General features: G+C 42.8%; 1 protein-coding gene across 1 annotated transcript in view; it reads right to left on the minus strand.

Annotated features, from left to right (window-relative positions):
* Positions 1-20,372, minus strand: part of LOC111951330 (dedicator of cytokinesis protein 4-like) — a 137,492-nt gene that overhangs the window by 68,985 nt on the left and 48,135 nt on the right. Inside the window, 5 exon segments of the mRNA XM_070434705.1 lie at positions 4,119-4,207; positions 4,750-4,882; positions 5,094-5,154; positions 5,303-5,384; positions 12,143-12,294. Coding sequence (XP_070290806.1) covers positions 4,119-4,207; positions 4,750-4,882; positions 5,094-5,154; positions 5,303-5,384; positions 12,143-12,294 — 517 coding nt within the window.

Raw genomic sequence — 20,372 nt, forward strand, 5'->3', positions numbered from 1 at the left:
CAACCCAACGAACAACACATCCCAACCGTGAAAGCATGGAGGTGGAAACATCTTCTTTGGGATGCTTTTCAGCACAAGCGGACAGGACAACTGCACGCTATTGAGGGGACGGATGGATGGGGCACATGTATTGCGAGATCTTGGCCAACCAACCTCCTTCCCTCAGTAAGAGCATTGAAGATGGTCGTGGCTGGGTCTTCCAGCATGACAACGACCCGAAACACAAGCCAGGGCAACTAAGGAGTGGCTCGTAAGAAGCATCTCAAAGGTCTGGAGTGGCCTAGCCAGTCTCCAGACCTGATCCATTAGAAATCTTTGGAGGGAGCTGAAAGTCCGTATTCCCAGGACAGCCCGCAAACCTGAAGGATCTGGAGAAGGTCCTGTTATGGAGGTGTGGGCCAAAAATCCTGCTCGCAGTGTGTGCAAACCTGGTCAAGACTACAGGAAACGATATCTCTGTATTGCAACAAAGGTTTCTGTACCAAATATTAGTTCTGCTTTTCTGATGTACTCACAATACTTATGTCATGCAATAAATGCAAATTAATCTCTTAAAAATCATACAATGTGATTTTCTGGATTTTTGTTTATCAGATTTCCTTCTAATCTACAGTATAAAAACGTGTACCTGATGATAAAAAAATTACAGACCTCTACATGCTTTGTAAGTAGAACCTAGACCGCAGCACGTGTATCATACTTGTTCATCCCACTGATAATGTGAGAATGCCTAGTTTAGCACATTGACTACAGCTCAGCGTTCAATCACCACATAGTACCCATCAAAGTCCACAAGCATAGGCATCACTGAGACTTAAACCATCCCTCTGCAAATCGGATCTGGACTTCCTGACAGGCTGCCCAGGCTGTGAGGATAGGTAGCAAACACATTGCCAGCTGATCCTCAACACTGGAGCTCCCCAGGGGTGCGTGCTCAGTCTCCTCCTGTACTCCCTGTTCACCCACGACTGCATGGCCAGGCACGACTCCAACACCATCATTAAGTTTGCTGATGACACAACAGTGGCAGGCCTGATCACCGACAACGACGAGGCAGCCTATAGGGAGGAGGTCAGAGACCTGGCCGTGTGTGCAGAATAATAACCTATCCCTCAACGTAACCAAGACTAAGGAGATGATTGTGGACTACAGGAAAAGGAGCACCGAGCAAGTCCCCATTCTCATCGACGGGGCTGTAGTGGAGCAGGTTGAGAGCTTCAAATTCCTTGGTGTTCACATCAACAAGAAACTAGATTGGTCCAAACACACCAAGACAGTCGTGAAGAAGGCACGACAAAGCCTATTCCCCCTCAGGAAACTAAAAAGATTTGGCATGGGTCCTGAGATCCTCAAAAGTTTCTACAGCTGCAACATCGAGAGCATCCTGACCGGTTGCATCACTGCCTGGTACGGCAATTGCTCGGCCTCCGACCGCAAGGCACTTCAGAGGGTAGTGCGTACGGCCCAGTACATCACTGGGGCAAAGCTGCCTGTCATCCAGGACCTCTACACCAGGCGGTGTCAGAGGAAGGCCCTAAAAATTGTCAAAGACCCCAGCCACCCCAGTCATAGACTGTTCTCTCTACTACCGCATGGCAAGCAGTACCGGAGTGCCAAGTCTAGGACAAAATGGCTTCTCAACAGTTTTTACCCCCAAGCCATAAGACTGCTGAACAGGTAACCAAATGGTTACGGACTATTTGCATTGTGCCCCCCCCCCTAACCCCTCTTTTTATGCTGCTGCTACTCTCTGTTTATCTTATATGCATAGTCACTTTAACTATACATTCATGTCATGTACATACTACCTAAATTGGCCCGACCAACCAGTGCTCCCGCACATTGGCTAAGCGGGCTATCTGCATTGTGTCCCACCACCCGCCAACCCCTCTTTTCACGCTTCTGCTACTCTCTGTTCATCATATATGCATAGTCACTTTAACGATACCTACATGTACATACGACCTCAATAAGCCTGACTAACAGGTGTCTGTATATAGCCTTGCTACTCTTTTTTCAAATGTCTTTTTACTGTTGTTTTATTTCTTTACTTAACTACACACACACAAACATACCTTTTTTCCCCGCACCATTGGTTAGAGCCTGTAAGTAAGCATTTCACTGTAAGGTCTACACCTGTTGTATTCGGCGCACGTGACAAATAAACTTTGATTTGATTTGAGAAAACCGCCCTTGCCTTAATTGTCGAAGAAAAGTGAGGATAGAGTAAACCTCAACTTAATTAGGACTATAATCATTAGCCTAACTTAAAATGTGCCTGGCTTTATAAATCATCCATATACATCTACAGAAATAAGACATACACTGTTTCTGTTGCCTGTTTGAGTGTTTGGTTAATAGTCTACTGATTCCGTGAGCACCAAGCCTCGCGCAACCACCTGTCAAATAAACAATTTCACAAATGTGGCTGTTTTTTAATTCTTTGCTTTGCTGTTCTAAAGGCTTTAAACATGTATTCATTAGAACAGCCTCCCTGTTATTATCTATCATTTACTTAGTGTTGTTCACACTGTTCCAAATTGTTCCAAATTGTTCTGTTCCAAAAATTCTATTTATAATAATGACCCTCCTTTTTCCTTGATCTCCTTCGTATTGTTATTATCTCCTTCGTATTGTTATTAGTTTGGCACACACATTATGCACGCAGCGCTTGTTCCTTAGCTTCTTTATCTCCAGTATTTTCCACAACTAGTCACATTTGTTTCGAGTTTATTTGTCACGTCCACTGCATTCATTTTCCTGTCACGTGTTACGGTATTCAGAGTTTGTTATAACCAACTTATTGATGTGATTATGATAGGCTATAGGTCGGGCCCTATTGGTCGCATGCATGCGATGCATATATGTGTCATGTAAATAATGCAAGAGTTGAGGGAAAAGGGAATGTTTTTCCTAAACAAATTAGGTATTTCGGTAACATTGCAATTTCTGACCGAAAAGTTATGTTGCAGCTTCAGCAACACGGACAGCGCGATACACACCGTCGATGTGCTGTGGTGGTCGCTGCAGCAGAGGAGAGAGAGAGAGACAATGGGTGCTAGTCACACACAGTCACTCGCTGTCTTTTTTTTATAACACAGCGCAGTACGTCTGAGCAGGGCACGGCACAATCAAATCAATTGCGGTCAGACTCCCTCCAGCCATTTGTCTGTCTTAATTATTTCATCAAACATTTTCCTTAAAGCATCAGACAAGCTCAATGCATATCGTTGATTGGAAAAAAACACATGTTGGTGTTCATGTGGAAAAATACACGTTTAAAAATGTCAGGACAGATGACTCTTGGTCGACTAACTATCGTTATTAACTCTCAGATGCAGACGTCATGTAAATTCGCCGTGGATAGCGCTAAATGACTTTGTGTCAGTCATCGTAATTACTGTGTTGCTGCTGCTCCCACCACTACTAGATTATTCAAACTCCCCCGAGTTTTGACGGCACCTCACGCAATTACCGCTGGTCTTTTGAGGCGCTGAGGCAGAAATAAGAGCAGACTTGTAGATCTGTCTCTGCGATAGACTCTGTTTATGGTGATTCAAATCCTTTAATCCTTCCCAGTGTTTTCTATGTGGAGAGAATACAGACCAGTTAGCTACTAATCGTATTGTTGTAAACAAGCTATATAAGAATAGGGCAGTTATTGAAATTAGCCGTTGTCGATGCACACGCACGTACCCATGCATGCACAGACAAATACACACACAATATAAATGTAGGCCTATTTGAGAAAAGATTCATACATATGTTAAAGGCTCCTCCGTTGACTTTCTTTCCATCCGATTTACCATTTCCTCTCACAGCCAAAACCTAATGTTCTCCTCATATCCATCAACCTGTTGCTAGGGAGAACTGCAGACAGTCAGTTTCATATGGAAGGGATTGCTATTTATATCAGTTCAATGCATATTGAGCTGTGCAGGCTTCCCGCCGAGCAGCGAGGTACAAGCCCAGCTACAGGGGAACTCTTCAGCAGAGAGCTAATCGGCTTGCCATTAAACTCCCATCCATCGCATCTCATGTATTTTCAGTTTGCAGAAAATGTTGAGGTATAATGTTTTGGCTAGAGGTGAGACGTACAAAGGGAGGTTGTTCCTTACCCGTGTTGGAACCCGATAGGTTGTATCTGGAGTTGACCTTCCTGATGATGTTCTCGTGGATTTGATACCACTCGCTTTCCGTGGTACATCTGGAACACAAAAGGCCAAGCATGGTGTGTCATGCATGATTTGGGTCAACACGATAACATTAGCCCAATAACATTTTTGAACCTTCTAATATAAGTCCAATGAAACACAAGGGTAGAGAAGGGTCACTTCTCTGGGCTAAATACTATAGGCATATTGTCCACCCATTTCAGCCCCTACTGTATATAGGTCAAACTGTTACTGTGTCCATAATGGCTATTTCAATCCCCCTCGGCATGCATCTAGAGTGCTTAAATAGTACCCGTGTGTGTGTGTGTGTGTGTGTGTGTGTGTGTGTGTGTGTGTGTGTGTGTGTGTGTGTGTGTGTGTGTGTGTGTGTGTGAAATACTGGTCAAACACTGTTTCACCACAATCCATCCACTGTGAAAGCTGAACAGGGTATCTGCATACTCTGTGCATTTTGCACTACCTCAGCCAGTACTGTCTCACTCATTATTTCATTGTCTGTGAGAGGGTACTGAAGTGCATTGTGAGTTATGGGTCTGTGTAAAATGCACTTTCGATATGATGGAAGGTGACTCACGCGTAAACCTTCAGRAGGTGYTCGTCTTTAGAGTCTGCCGTGAGGAGGTCTGCGATACTGACCACGGCACAGCCGAAGGGCCGTCTGTACTGGACACTACACAGGTTCTTCTTCTCCCCGGCGCCCATCCGCCCTGCAACCAACACAACGACAACACAGTCAATGTCTGTKCATCAGCGCTCTGTAGTTACTATATTAGAGAGTGTCACCACTTAACTATAATTACTGCAATACTATAATACTATGTTATTACTGTGTTAGAGCTGTGTTCATTTGTTTAATGTATGCAATATAAAATGTAGTGTTTGACTAATTAAGAAGAGGAAAATACACTGGGAACCTACCAATTCTCATAATGTGAACAACAATGTAGACGTCTTTTCTGAGATCGCTGCTCCCCAAATCCTGAAGAGAGAAAAACACATACATTTTTAATCACAGGGTGATGGTAGTATCCTCAATACAATAACAGGCAAAGCGTCATGTGCAGAATGACTACTACTTCTATACCCCCCTGGGGTGCATAGAAGACACAGTGAAGTTCAGTACTCGCCACAAAGAGGGTGCATTGTCTCTCTGTCTTCTCTGGCGACTTGGGCACTCCGTTCTTATTCAGTCTGACAAAGAACCTTTCACTGGAGGAGGAGAGAAGAGGAGAGAAGAGGTAGGGGAGGGGAAGAGAGGTTATTCATTGTCACGCCGTGAATAAAATACATGTTGGGGATGACAGTAAACATGACAGAGGTGGGAAGTTGGCTAAAACAACAAGCTAGCTACTATATCTGGCACTAGTAGTGTACCACAGTACAAGCAGATGTAGAGTACAACAAGAGGTAACACAGAGGTAAGCTCCTCCATATTCACAGAGAGTGCGAGCCCTGGGGCAAAATAAGAGGAGGAGAAGGGGAAGAGAAAAAAAATGAAAAGAAGGAGAAGAAGGAAAAAAAAGATGAAGAATTAATGCCATAGCGCCATGACGAGATTGTAGCCAACATATCTGACAACACAAATAAAATATGCTTCAATTCCATATCGGACAACGCAAGAAAATGATGCTTCCGTTCTATGAAACTAGATTAAATATTCATAGAATTTTGCTAATTCTTCAGGAGAGATACTAACCCAGTTCTTGGACTGTCAACACACGGAAAGGAAAGTGAGTAAGTGTAGATCAGAATGAACAAAGAAAAGTGTTTTGCAATAACATTGGGGATACACTGCAATGTTGGACGTTATTGTAATTTTGTAGTATGGCAAGGAGATGAAGGGGAAATTCATAAAAACTTTCGAGATCATGGAAGAAAAGCAGTGAAATGGCAAACATCGCAATACACACCTACATATGAAGACCGTACTTGTTACAAAGTTACAGAAAGCTAAACCGCACACAAACCGAAACTGGATACATTGTAAACGCAGGTCCGACGTAGAAAAACTTAGCTAGCCAGCAATTTATTTGTTTTTGCAGCCATATTTTGGGGGAAAATAACCTAACGTGGTGAGGGATGAACATGAATCTCATGACGCAAGTGGCGCTATGCTGTCAAATCCTCCCACATGAAATGTCTAGTTTAACCAGCTGTTTTCAGCAACTGATTTTTTTATTTATTTGGCTGTCATATCGCCAGGTTTGCTAGCAACAAACTATTTAGCCAGCTTCTAGCCGAGTGTTTGATATGCAATGTGATCTCCTCGTAATGAACAGTGTTAAGTGTCCTGACGAGAAGGCACTTTGCCAGACAAAATTGAGGGCATCACCTCATTGTTATGGAAGTAACCAAATGAATGTCAATAGAAAACAGCTTAAACAAACACAAATGCAGCTAATTTGCTGTTATCCTGGCTGCAGAGGTCGTGACTGTGTTAGCCGCAACAAGTTGGCTAGCTAGCAAGCAAGCAAGGGATTGCTTGTGGCAGTCTATGGGGGTGCGACAGGGTTCAATTCTCGGGCCGACTCTCTTCTCTGTATACATCAATGATGTCGCTCTTGCTGCTGGTGATTCTCTGATCCACCTCTACGCAGACGACACCATTCTGTATACTTCTGGCCCTTCTTTGGACACTGTGCTAACTAACCTCCAGACGAGCTTCAATGCATTACAACTCTCCTTCCGTGGCCTCCAACTGCTCTTAAATGCAAGTAAAACTAAATGCATGCTCTCAAACCGATCGCTGCCTGCACCTGCCCGCCCGTCCAGCATCACTACTCTGGACGGTTCTGACTTAGAATATGTGGACAACAACAAATACCTAGGTGTCTTTTTAGACTGTAAACTCTCCTTCCAGACTCACATTAAGCATCTCCAATCGAAAATTAAATCTAGAATCGGCTTCCTATTTCGCAACAAAGCATCCTTCACTCATGCTGCCAAACATACCCTCGTAAAACTGACTATCCTTCCGATCCTCGACTTCGGCGATATCATTTACAAAATAGCCTCCAATACTCTACTCAGCAAATTGGATGCAGTCCATCACAGTGCCATCTTTTTGTCACCAAAGCCCCATATACTACCCACCACTGCGACCTGTACGCTCTCGTTGGCTGGCCCTCGCTTCATACTCGGCGCCAAACCCACTGGCTCCAGGTCATCTATAAGTCTTTGCTAGGTCAAGTCCCGCCTTATCTCAGTTCACTGGTCACCATAGCAGCACCCACCCGTAGCACGCGCTCCAGCAGGTATATTTCACTGGTCATCCCCAAAGCCAACACCTCCTTTGGCCGCCTTTCCTTCCAGTTCTCTGCTGCCAATGACTGTAAGGAACTGCAAAAATCACTGAAGATGGAGACTCATATCTCCCTCACTAACTTTAAGCACCAGCTGTCAGAGCAGCTCACAGATCACTGCACCTGTACATAGCCCATCTGTAAATAGCCCATCCAACTACCTCATCCCCATACTGTATTTATTTTTCTCCTTTGCACCCAAGTATCTCTACTTGCACATTCATCGTCTGAATGCACTATCACTCCAGTGTTTAATTGCTATATCGTAATTACCTCACCACTATGGCCTATTTTATTGCCTTACCTCCCTCATCTTACCTCATTTGCACACACTGTATATAGACTTTTTCCCCTACTGTATTATTGAATGTATGTTTGTTTATTCCATGTGTAACTCTGTGTTGTATGTGTCGAACTGCTCTGCTTTATCTTGGCCAGGTCGCAGTTGTAAATGAGAACTTGTTCTCAACTAGCCTACCTGGTTAAATAAAGGGGAAATATATATATATATATATATATATATATATATATATATATGGCAACGGAACATACAGAATAAACAACTGAGTCGCGTCCTTAAATATAGAACTAATGGAACTAATGACTGGGTTGCATCTCATTTTTTTCGAGCAGTAAATGTCTGCTTTAGTATCGTTTTCTCTGGTAACTGTGGTATAAAACGGGATAAATCCCTCCGTCTCGTACATTACCGCCGCCTTGTCCCGCTGAGTCGTCCATTATTTCCAAGGTAATGTACAGAACATCAGCGTTTATCCCTTACATAATAAAATTCTGACTTGTGTTGCTGTCTAGAAACATAAATTATAGATGCTGTTAAAATTATTAGAAATAATTGTTGTTTACAATAACCGCTAGTATTTTAATATGCATCATTGTCCGGCTGCAGAACAGTTGACCACAAGCCATATTATTTGAATATGTACATAGCATGCTTATTATACATACTGCGCATATACAAATTCAGAAAAATCTACAGAATGTGCATTTAACCAACTGCAGCATAACAGAACTGAACTCAGATGCTCCCATGCTGAAAGAATAGGGAGGAAGAGCGACTGTCAGACAGAGGACACACACACACACCATCCCCTGCCGTGTTTGTCCCATCCTGCTGCCAATGGCCAGCTAATCCCGTTAGGTGACTTTCACAGCCCTCAGATAAGCAGAGAGAGTGTCTTGTAATGCTGGAACAGCAAGCCAACTCCAACTTCGCTACTACAGCTATAGCATTACATGGACCGTTAGCTAGCTAGCCGAATTAACAAGCCAACAAGGCGATTGACAGATTCCTATGCATTAAGCATGGGAGTCACACTCACTCACACGCACACGCTCCAATCTCTAATTAACACTACATTMTTGAAACCTCATCCTCCAATTACCAGCCGCCCCAGCGCATACAGGTCCCTGAGCCCCCTAACACACACACACAGCTGCAAGGCTGCTGATCCGGTTGCTTCAGACCACTAGCAGGCCCCTAGTGGGACCATATCACCGCCTATCAGCAGGTTCATTTAAATATCATGAATGGCTTCCCTCTCCCTCCATCCCTCTCCCTCTCATCACATAGTCCATCTGCGGTGATCCGAGCGTTTGTTATTTCCTCCCCTGGTATCGATGATTGCATTAGGAAAGAGATCCAGACACGAGCGTGGGCCAGAATGACCTGGCTGGTGCGGTATTGATGACTGGCTAAATTAACCATGCTATACAGGCAGTCTCCAGGGGAAGGGGAGACGGGATATCACTCCTCAATGGACTGTCTGATTCAGTCTATCGTATAGCCACACAATATGGCCTACACAAACACTCAGACACACAGACAAACAGAGAGTGAGGCACCGCGGGAGTGTGTCACACAGACCCAGACACATAAAAAAAAGTGTCACTAATTTCAAGCGTACCAATCAACATCCAAGCCATCAGTGAATGTGTCCCCACTATACCATCTGTGACAGCTCTCATTAGACTGCTGTTGTTTTACTGGCTGCTCTAACAATAGATGTTTATGTAGACAGCAGCTAGTGCCCCATCTCCACTCATCCATCCATCCCTAGTCTTGTTAAAGCTGACCGGAGCGTGGAAGAGGAGAGGGTACCCATTCGTTTCCATGACAGCAGAGAGACAGGGGCTTGAGTGAATGTTGGTAGACCTGTGAAGTAGAGAAAGAGAGCGCAGTGTCTGGATGGCTTGTCAGTGTCATCCACTCCTCAGAGCGGTTGTAGGTGTGTGTGTGTGTGTGTGTGTGTGTGTGTGTGTGTGTGTGTGTGTGTGTGTGTGTGTGTGTGTGTGTGTGTGTGTGTGTGTGTGTGTGTGTGTGTGTGTGTGTGTGTGTGTGTGTGTGTGTGTGTGTGTGTGTGTGTGCACCTGCATCCATGCTAGGGTCATTAGATATAACACGCATGCCATGTCTGACTCTGCTTCTGCTGAGCTGGTGTTACTGGCATTGCTTCACTTTCCTCTAGCTGTGGTCGAGAAAGAGCAGGTCGGACCCCCATCTGGGTCCAGTCAAACCCCAGACCAACAACACCATCAGGACTAATGGCTGCCAGCCAGGTAGAGAAAACAGCCTGGGAAAACCGCCAAATAATCCACATCCCAAATGGCACCCTATTCCCTATATAGTGCACTACTTTTGACCAAAGCCCTACGTCAAAAGTAGCGGGTGCCATTTGGGATGCAGACAGATTCCCCTTCAAGACAACACAGGTGGGAGGAAGATAAACTCAGTGGACACTCAGAGCTCCCAGACAACGGAGGAACACTGGGCAGACAGCTGAACAGCCCTCCCCAGCCAGAGAAAGAGGGAACAAGAGGGAGGGGGAGAAAGCCATTAGTTAAGACGAGATAAGATAAAATGCTGCTGGCTTAGGGAAACTCATTCATTTAATGTGACAAGTTGGCTGGGATAAGTTGGACGCGACGTGTTTCTCATGTCTCTGGGCTAGAAGATGCACAATTCCATCAAGTCTATATCAAGGTGAGAGTCATATAAATGATATAGTCAGAATCGTTTGAAAGACTATGTTTTGTGGGGGGGGGGATTATGTCTATATTTGTCAAGCAACTGTGCAACAGCTATGAAATAGTTCTAAGCACGCTTACTTCTTAATATGAGAACTATCTTCTAGGTAGTGTGCTTAAAATGCATTTCAAACGGCATGGCATTACAATGAAGGACCAATTATCTGGCACAGGTACTTAGTGGCAAGCTTTTTAAAAGAAAGCGAGAGAGAGAGCTGGTTGGAGCGAAAATTATATACTCTGCGACAAAGTTGCTCGCTGGGAAAGTGGGAAAAGAATTGCCTTCATTATCATGGACTTCAGAGCTGTGAGTTACAGAGCCAAGAGAACAAACTTAAATAGGCCCCTTGTTAAAGTGAGTCCCACTGGCACTCTGTGCAGGTAGGTCTTTTATTCAGAACGTGCTCTGCTCTTATTCCCCAGTGCACACTCTCGACGTTCAGGCACACAAAGAAACACGCCGTCAACACAGCCTTGAGCAGGGAAGGTAAAAATAGATGTTCTCTCATGTGATATTAGTCACAGCAACACACAAAGGGAAGAAGTGTAGTGACTAACTAACTACAGGTTGAATAGCTTCCGGGGGGAGAAAACACGACAGAGCAACCTCCGTTGACAATTATCTGGACAACAGACTCTACAATGAATTCTAGGACCTCAGTCTACCGATGCCTACGAATGACTGTGTATTAGTAATAGTTGACTGGATAAACGTGGCTTCTCGTCTCTGTTGTACATGCTGAAACATTCATCCCGTCACTGTCGGCCTAGTTCCTGTCATGTTAGCCACCAGGGTACAGACGTCAGACACTGTCGTACAGATAGAAGACGCTTGAGCCACTATTCTCACATCTCCTTTTCTGTTTTGAACAATTGATTCATTTGCGAGTTGAAATGGAATTGCTGCACTTTGACTCCCAACACTCAACTCTTAAGAGGAAACAGTGACGTTAATTCACACAACATTCTCACCAACGCTATGAGTGTGTGTGTGTGTGTGTGGTGTTCCTTCCCACATAACCACCAGTGTGCCTCCCTCATAACTACTACCACCAGCCATGGCCGACCCCAAACCAACCCAGTGACGTGGCTTTGAGACAGACGTGTGTTTACAGCCAGATGAAAAGGAACATGGCCTTACCCACCTCAACTATGCCACCAGTTAACGGCTGATTGTGATGCAGCATTACAGTCCAGGAGGACTAGCTACAAGTGTGTTAGCCTCAACAGAGGTCAAGGGAAGAACAACCGATAAACTGGTTGCTACTGTAGATGCCAGAACTGGTTCAAATGTAATTCCATTGTTAGTTGCAAAGACACCCAACACAAGGTCAGAGGTCAGTTAATCCTGTTCACTTCAAAGCCACACCATGAGACCCTGCTTACCCCACCTACGTAAATATATAATGCAATACAATAAAACACAAATGCGTTCATCCCTTTCAATTTGATTTGGGGCAGTCGCCAGCGGATGTAAGACACACATACTATAATTTACACTTTGAGCACACACTTTAAAGTCGATAGGAGAAAATACTGAGAATGCATGCCCAATACAGTGTTTCATTCTAAGTAGTATACCAGTGTTTAATATACAGTCACAGTGGTTGCAACGTTTACCTGAGTGGCCTGTTCTCCCTGCCGTCATAGATGTGGAAGAACACCTCCAGCTCCTCTCCCAGGTTGGAGCTCATCAGACTCTTCATGTGGACGAAGAGGTGGTGCGTGCTGGCCGGCACCGGAGTCTCCTTCTTACGGTGACGGTGCTCCATCTGTAGTGTGGACAAACAGGAACCCGAGATGATCTGGACGGTGCAAACACCAGTCTAGTCTAGCGGTGCTTTATCGTCAAAGGATCTGAAATGTCAAAACCCTGACGGGCATCAGCCGGCGCAAACCCGGGTCTAGTGGTTGTTTATTATCCGAACTAGGGAAGTCATAAAGACAGTAAGCTAACGCTCTGTACTGTGTGCACACAGGATTAGACATGTCAAAACCCTGATGGTCATCGGCTGGTGCAAACACACCGGTGGTTTATTACCCGAAGGCGTTTTATTATAGTATCTAGACACAGCCTTAACATTGGCTCTGAGTGCAGAGATTATCCCATGAACACAATTTAATCACTTGCCCTTTTTCAATGAACTGATTTATTCAGCTTTGACATTCATAAAATATTAAAACGATCTAATTTGACTTGAATTAAATGCTTCAAAGGGGACCTAGCTCTGTGAAAATAAACGGCAGCATTGGCTTTTAAGCTGTTCTGTCTACTCTGGCGTTTGCCTTTCATTTCAGGAGAGGAAAGCGCTTTATATCTGGTTGAGTAGAGCAGGTAAAGGGGGAAGAGGAGATTCAGATACACTACTGTTCAAACGTCTGGGGTCACTTAGAAAGGTCCTTGTTTTCGAATGAAAAGCACATTTTTTATCCATTAAAATAACATCGAATTGATCATAAATACAGTTGTAGACATTGTTAATGTTGTAAATGACTATTGAAGCTGTAAAACGGCAGATTTTTTATGGAATATCTACATAGGCGTACAGAGGCCCATTATCAGCACTCCTGTGTTCCATTGGCACGTTGTGATAGCTAAAAAAAAGGCTAATTGATCATTAGAAAACCCTTTTGCAATTATGTTAGCACAGCTGAAAACTGTTGTTCTGATTAAAGAAGCAATAAAACTGGCCTTCTTTAGATTAGTTGAGTAGCTGGAGCATCAGCATTTGTGGGTTCGATTACAGGCTCAAAATGGCCAGAAACAAAGACCTTTCTTCTGAAACTCGTCAGTCTATTCTTGTTCTGAGGAATGAAGACTACTCCATGCGAGAAATTTCCAAGAAATTTCCAAGAAACTGAAGATCTCGTACAACGCTGTGTACTATTCCCTTAACAGAAAAACGCAAACTTTCTCTAACCAGAATAGAAAGGAGTGGGAGGCCCCGGTGCACAACTGAGCAAGAGGACATTCGAGTTTCTAGTTTGAGAAACAGATGACCGGGATGCTGGCCTTCGACAGAGTTGCAAAGAAAAAGCCATCTCAGACTGGCCAATAAAAAGAAAAGATTAAGATGGACAAAAGAACACAGACACTGGACAGAGGGAGATTGGAAAAAAGTGTTATGGACAGACAAATCTAAGTTTGAGGTGTTCAGGTCACAAAGAAGAACATTCGTGAGACGGAGAAAAAAATGAAAAGATGCTGGAGGAGTGCTTGACGCCATCTGTCAAGGATGGTGGAGGCAATGTGATGGTCTGGGGGTGCTTTGGTGGTGGTAAAGTGGGAGATTTGTACAGGGTAAAAGGGATCTTGAAGAAGGAAAGCTATCACTACATTTTGCAACACCATGCCATATCCTGTGGACGGAGCTTAATTAGAGCCAGTTTCCTCCTACAACAGGACAATGCCCCAAAGCACAGCTCCAAACTATGCAAGAACTATTTAGGGATGAAGCAGTCAGCTGGTATTCTGTCTATGATGGAGTGGCCAGCACAGTCATCGTATCTCAACCCTATTGAGCTGTTGTGGGAGCACCTTGACCATATGGTACGTAAGAAGTGCCCATCAAGCCAATCCAACTTGTGGGAGGTGCTGCAGGAAGCATGGGGGGAAATCTCTTCAGATTACCTCAACAAATTGACAACTAGAATGCCAAAGGTCTGCAAGGCTGTAATTACTGAAAATATAGGATTCTTTGACGAAAGCAAAGTTTGAAGGACACAATTATTATTTCAATTAAAAATCATTATTTATAACCTTGTCAACATCTCGACTATATTTCCTATTCATTTTGCAACTCATTTCATGTATGTTTTCATGGAAAACAAGGAGATTTCTAAGTGACCCCAAACTATTGAACGGTAGTGTATATGTCAAATGTATGCTGCATTTTTACCCTTTTGTTCCAATACCCATTAAAGGGGCAATCAGCAATTGCAGCATCCATTTTTTGGACATATAAATGAATGATATGTACCCATTGATTCTTGAAGAATATAACGTATAAATGCCTCATGAGTTAGTTCAACTGTCACACCCCCATCAGAATACTTGTTTAACTCCAATGTTTGTAAACAAACCCTGTATAGCCTCACCACATATTTAAAACTATAATTTTGATTTTACGGATGGTCAGTACCTCCATCCATAAGGTAATTTCTCCTGAAACATCCCTCAACGTTTTATCAAAACAATGGCGGGTCAAAATGCTTTTTTATTGTTTCAACTGCTGATTGGCCCTTTAAGTGAAGCTGTGGAAAAAAGATGCATATTATTTTCCCAGAAATGTGTTAAGCATTCCATGTAATTCCAGAGGATGCACGTTCACAGCACGCTTCCTTAATAGTCGCCCAAATCTAATTTGTTTCAGTTAATATGCTGCCCTCTTTGTAGAAAAAAAACTGATGATCGGTCCAACACACACACACGCATGAGGAAATGAACAAACACACACACAAATGCCATTTACACCTTTACAGGAAGAATGTCACAACACAGAGTGCTTCAAAGGAATTATATTTATTTCATTTCATTTGCGCACACACACACACACACATCACAATCAGCCATGTCAAACTGGGATAGAGTGAACAGTAGCACAATGTACCCACAGCATCAAGCCTTATGCGCTCTTAAGCACTGTATAATAATGTATTAAATCAACCAGATCTACAGTACATCTCTACATTATTATCTGACACAGCAGTGTGTGGGGTAGTACTGTAAAGGCGTCCGCATGCTTCCCAGACGAAACAGTTTGGAATAGTTTGTGCATAGATTATGACGACATTTTGTGACGTTTTGGACTTTGGTATGTATTTTTTGGGTTGTTCGGGCACACAAAATGTTTTCTTGAGGCAAGCTGAAGTCAGTTGCCAAAGTCTACGCCCCTTCGTCGGTGATTGGTCAATAGTAGGCATTCTTCAGTAAAGTCTTTGATGTCATTCAACGAGAGACGACTAGTTTTCACTAACATTTTCTTATTTAGAAATACTGCACCAAACATCTTAGTTAGATGTAAAATTGCTCGACTAAGATCTTAGCAAAAACGTAAAATTACTGACAGATTTCTTGAGTTACCTTCTGACTTTTTTGAGGAAGTGTATACTGTCTACGGTATCTCAAAATGGACAAAGAGTACTCTTCACGCTTTTTTCTCGTTTTTCAAGCGAATGTCTGTTAAGGGAGTATGCGAGCACACTCGTTCGCTTCGCCTAGCCGACTTCGGCTACCCGCCAGCCGAACTGAGGCATGCTGACGCCTTCATACAGATTATTCACAGCTCACTGCTGTGAAAAAGAATGAACTCTCATCTTCCTTAGTCATTGTCTGTGTTGGTGCCCAGCACAAGGACAAAAGAAGGACGGGTGGCAAACAACTAAACATCGAGCTAGGACCCAGTCCAAGTCTTCCTTGCACGCACCCACTCAATCACTTACCCACTCACTCACCCACTCACTCACCCACTCCATCAGATGGTTGCTACAGTCCCTGCCGAAGCCTGCCCAGCATTCATCTTCACTTTTCTCTCAGGGATAAGGACTAAGAGGTGGAGGAGAGGAAGATGTTGGGACGGAGGAGGAGAAGAGAGGCGAGGAGAGGGGGCACCAGCAGGCATTGAGACGTTCTGTTTTCCGCGGGCTCACGTAACAGGGTTAAATCTCCCAGTTTAGTTTCATCTGGAATGAATAGGCTTATGTGACAACTGGTGGAATTTCATTAGCAGCGTTCTTCTCTGTCTCAACTGCGCAGTACGTTAAGCGACCGCGGGGAGACAATGTCTTACGTGACTGTCTCTGCCTCACTTAATACGGGAGGGGAACTAGTACAGTGTAGTACTGTAAGTTAATAAGCTGTTCCAATATTGTTCACATAATATATTTAATAATTATGCCATTGAGCAGACGCTTTTATCCAAAGCGACTTAAAGTCAATGAATGCATACAGTTTTTACGTATGAGTGTTTTTTGTAATCGAACTCAATATCCAGCTGCGACAGAGGACCAGGTTCCCCAGGTAACATTTACCAGTAAGTAGCGTGAAAAACAGAAACAAGTATTGTAACAGTCTAATAGTCCCTGGGCTTTAGAGAGAGGGTTAAATACAGCCTACTGAGATTCTTAAGAGATCGAGGCTACAGTATATAAGGATCCTTCCATTATGCCTTTATCACATGAAACGTGTGGCAAAGGACAATTTGAAAAGAAAATATCCGGTTCAGGTCGGCACAATAGTGTGAAACGGGTTACTCTCTTCATGCCATCTCCATGTATGCCAGTGCTAATTGGAGACAGTATGTTGACCTAGGTAAACCTGAACTATCCATCACCACTGTTCAGTATGACAGTGTAGTGAGCCCTATTGTTCCTGCTCTGGGCTCTCTGACCTACAGCTCAGTGGTCCTAACACACACATCTGAATTACCGGAAGAGAGGTTGGCACAATATTGTAGAATAAATGGTGCTTTTTAATCACCAAGACTGGGTCCCAATAAAGAAATAATATATATTAATATACCATTTAGCAGATGCTTTTATCCAAAGTGTTTTACAGTCCTGGGAATCGAACCAAGCGCCATGCTCCACCAAGTACTCTTGAAGAAATCATTTAGCCGAACACTCATGCTCTGATGCAAATCATTTGTGCTTTGTTGGCCAAGCGCACCCTGGTATCTTTCTCTAATACTCAGTGTAAAAAGAGGAACGGCACTGTTGTTCATCTGAAGTGCTTTTTCTGAGTCGTATGATCCAAAATTACGCTTTGGTTCGTTCACCATATTCTATTCAATTTGTGTCTGAAATCAAATAACGAATTTGACAGATGCGTTTTTGAATTGGATGAAAGCTAAATTGCTTTCAACACCAAAAGCTCATTGCATAGCTGTGGGAGCAATGTAGCAGCAGCAGCCTATCGGAAGAGCTGGAGGAATGGCCTATTGGGGGTGTGACTTTGAGCTTGAATGTCATTCCAGGTAATATGTTCACTGCCAGCACTGAATCTTAAAGAAATTGGAGGATATTTGTAGGAAATCTGATCAAAGTATGAAAAATTACTGTTGCTTCTACATTGATAAAGTTTGAACTTAAAGTTACTGGTCCCCTCCTGTTGATTAATTATTAAGGGGACAATGCGAAATCTTAATATAATTTTAATACACCAACGGTAACATGATATTCTCGTGCCTAAGAAGGCATGTTTGCAGAGGGGAGTGGTTAATATTTGCAAGATAGCTACTCTACTGGTGCCAAATGTTCACTGTAAGGTGTCAGAAAATATAATTAAAAGTTGACCCTATTTATCTATGGCAAATATACTTATACGTTTCCCCTTTCATTTGTGTCTGGTGTTAGCTAGTTACTGGCTAACTAGGTCTTCATCTGTGTCTGGTGTTAGCTAGTTACTGGCTAGCTTAGGTCTTCATCTGTGTCTTGGTGTTAGCTAGTTACTGGCTAGCTAGGTCTTCAGTCAGCATGGAAGACAAAGGGGAAGGGTCGTTCAAAACCCTGACGGCAGTTGTCATGTCAACACATCCATCAGTGCTGCTGTGAAACGCATCACAAAAGACATGCCAAACGGGAGAGGTAAATATATTACAGTTGAAGTCTGAAGTTTACATACACTTAGGTTGGAGTAATTAAATTAAATTAATTAAAACTTGTTTTCAACCACTCCACAAATTTTTTGTTAAAAAACAATAGTTTTGGCAAGTCGGTTAGGACATCTACTTTGTGCATTACACAAGTAATGTTTCCAACAATTGTTTACAGACCAGATTATTTCACTGTATCACAATTCCAGTGGGTCAGAAGTTTACATACACTAAGTTGACTGTGCGCTTTAAACACCTTGGAAAAAAAACTGAAAATGATGTCATGGCTTTAGAAGCTTCTGATAGGCTAATTGACATCATTGGAGTTAATTGGAGGTGTACCTGGGATGTATTTCAAGGCCTACCTTCAAACTCAGTGCCTCATTGCTTGCCATCATGGAAAATCAAAAGAAATCAGCCAAGATCTCAGAAAATAAATTGTAGCCTCTCACAAGTCTGGTTCATCCCTGGGAGCAATTTTCCAAAGCCTGAAGGTACCATGTGTTCATCTGTACAAAACAATAGTATGCAAAGTATAAACACCATGGACCACGCAGCCGTCATACCTCTCAGAAAGGACTTGCGTTCTGTCTCCTAGAGATGAATGTACTGTGGTGCGAAAAGTGCAAATCAATCCCAAAACAAACAGCAAAGGACCTTGTGAAGATGCTGGAGGAAACAGGTACAAAAGTATCTATATCCACAGTAAAACGAGTCCAATATCGACATAACCTGAAAGGCCGCTCAGCAAGGAAGAGGCCCACTGCTCCAAAACGCCCATAAAACAGCCAGACTACGGTTTGCAACTGCACATGGGGACAAAGATCGTACTTTTTGGAGAAATGTCTCTGGTCTGATGAAATAAAAAATAAACTGTTTGGCCATAATGACCATCGTTATGTTTGGAGGAAAAAGGGGGAGGCTTGCAAGCCGAAGACACATCCCAAACGTGAAGCACGTGGGTGGCGCATCATGTTGTGGGGGTGCTTTGCTGCAAGAAGGACTGGAACACTTCACAAAATGGATGGCATCATGAGGGAGGAAAATTTGATATTGAAGCAACATCTCAAGACATCAGTCAGGAAGTTAAAGCTTGGTCACAAATGGGTCTTCCAACTGGACAATGACCCCAAGCATACTTCCAAAGTAGAACATTTGTGGGCAGAACTGAAAAAGCAGGTGCGAGCAAGGAGGCCTACAAACATGACTCAGTTACACCAGCTCTGTCAGGGGGAATGGGCCAAAATTCACCCAACTTATTGTGGACTTGTGGAAGGCTACCCGAAACGTTTGACCAAGTTAAACAATTTAAAGGCAATGCTATCAAATATTAATTGAGTGCATGTAAACTTCTGACCCACTGGAATGTGATGAAAGAAATAAAAGCTGAAATAAATCATTCTCTCTACTATTATTTTTGACATTTCACATTCTTTAAAATAAAGTGGTGATCCTAACTGACCTAGGACAAGGGAATTTTTGCTAGGATTAAATGTCAGGATGTGGAAAAACTTGAGTTTAAATGTGTTTGGCTAAGTGTATTTAAACTTCCGACTTTCAGCTGTGTGTGTGTGTGTGTGTGTGTGTGTGTGGTGTGTGTGTTGTGTGTGTGTGTGTGTGTGTGTGTGGTGTGTGTGTGTGTGTGTGTGTGTGTGCTGTTGTGTGTGTAGTTGTGTGTGTGTATATATATATATATATATATATATATAGTTAATGCAATTTCAATGTTGTTTGAGTTGCTTTGTGCATCACCAATGTAGCGTGAGGTGATTTTTACTGCAACACTGCATCCAAGTTTCTTGGCATAGACGTTTCAAAAGAGCTGTCACTCAAGGTGAGCTCATGAATATAAGCTCCTCCTGGTAGTTAACCATGAGAGGAAAAAGTACTTTTCAGAATGACTGTACAGGATTTTAAAATAATATCTGCATCAGTAATGTGATAGTAAAGAGCTGGTCACAATATTGTAACCAGTTAATGTGAAAGTCGTATGTAAAGAAAGAGTTTGGAGATATTATTTCATGTTATGGAACCAACTTAATATTTTGATTAAAAGGAAATATATGTAATTGCTTGTAACCCAATTAAAGAAATGTGGATAGGTAAAAATCTAAAATGTACTTGTTTCAAAATGGGTTGTATATATATATATATATATATTAGTTTGAATTTGTTATTTATTAGGTTTAACAACAGGATAAAAGTAAGTTCAATGTTCAAAGAAATAGGTTGCAACTTGAAATATAGGTTAGTTAATA

The sequence above is a fragment of the Salvelinus sp. IW2-2015 genome, linkage group LG24 (assembly GCF_002910315.2).
Source record: "Salvelinus sp. IW2-2015 linkage group LG24, ASM291031v2, whole genome shotgun sequence".
In the NCBI taxonomy this organism is placed as follows: Eukaryota; Metazoa; Chordata; class Actinopteri; order Salmoniformes; family Salmonidae; genus Salvelinus; species Salvelinus sp. IW2-2015.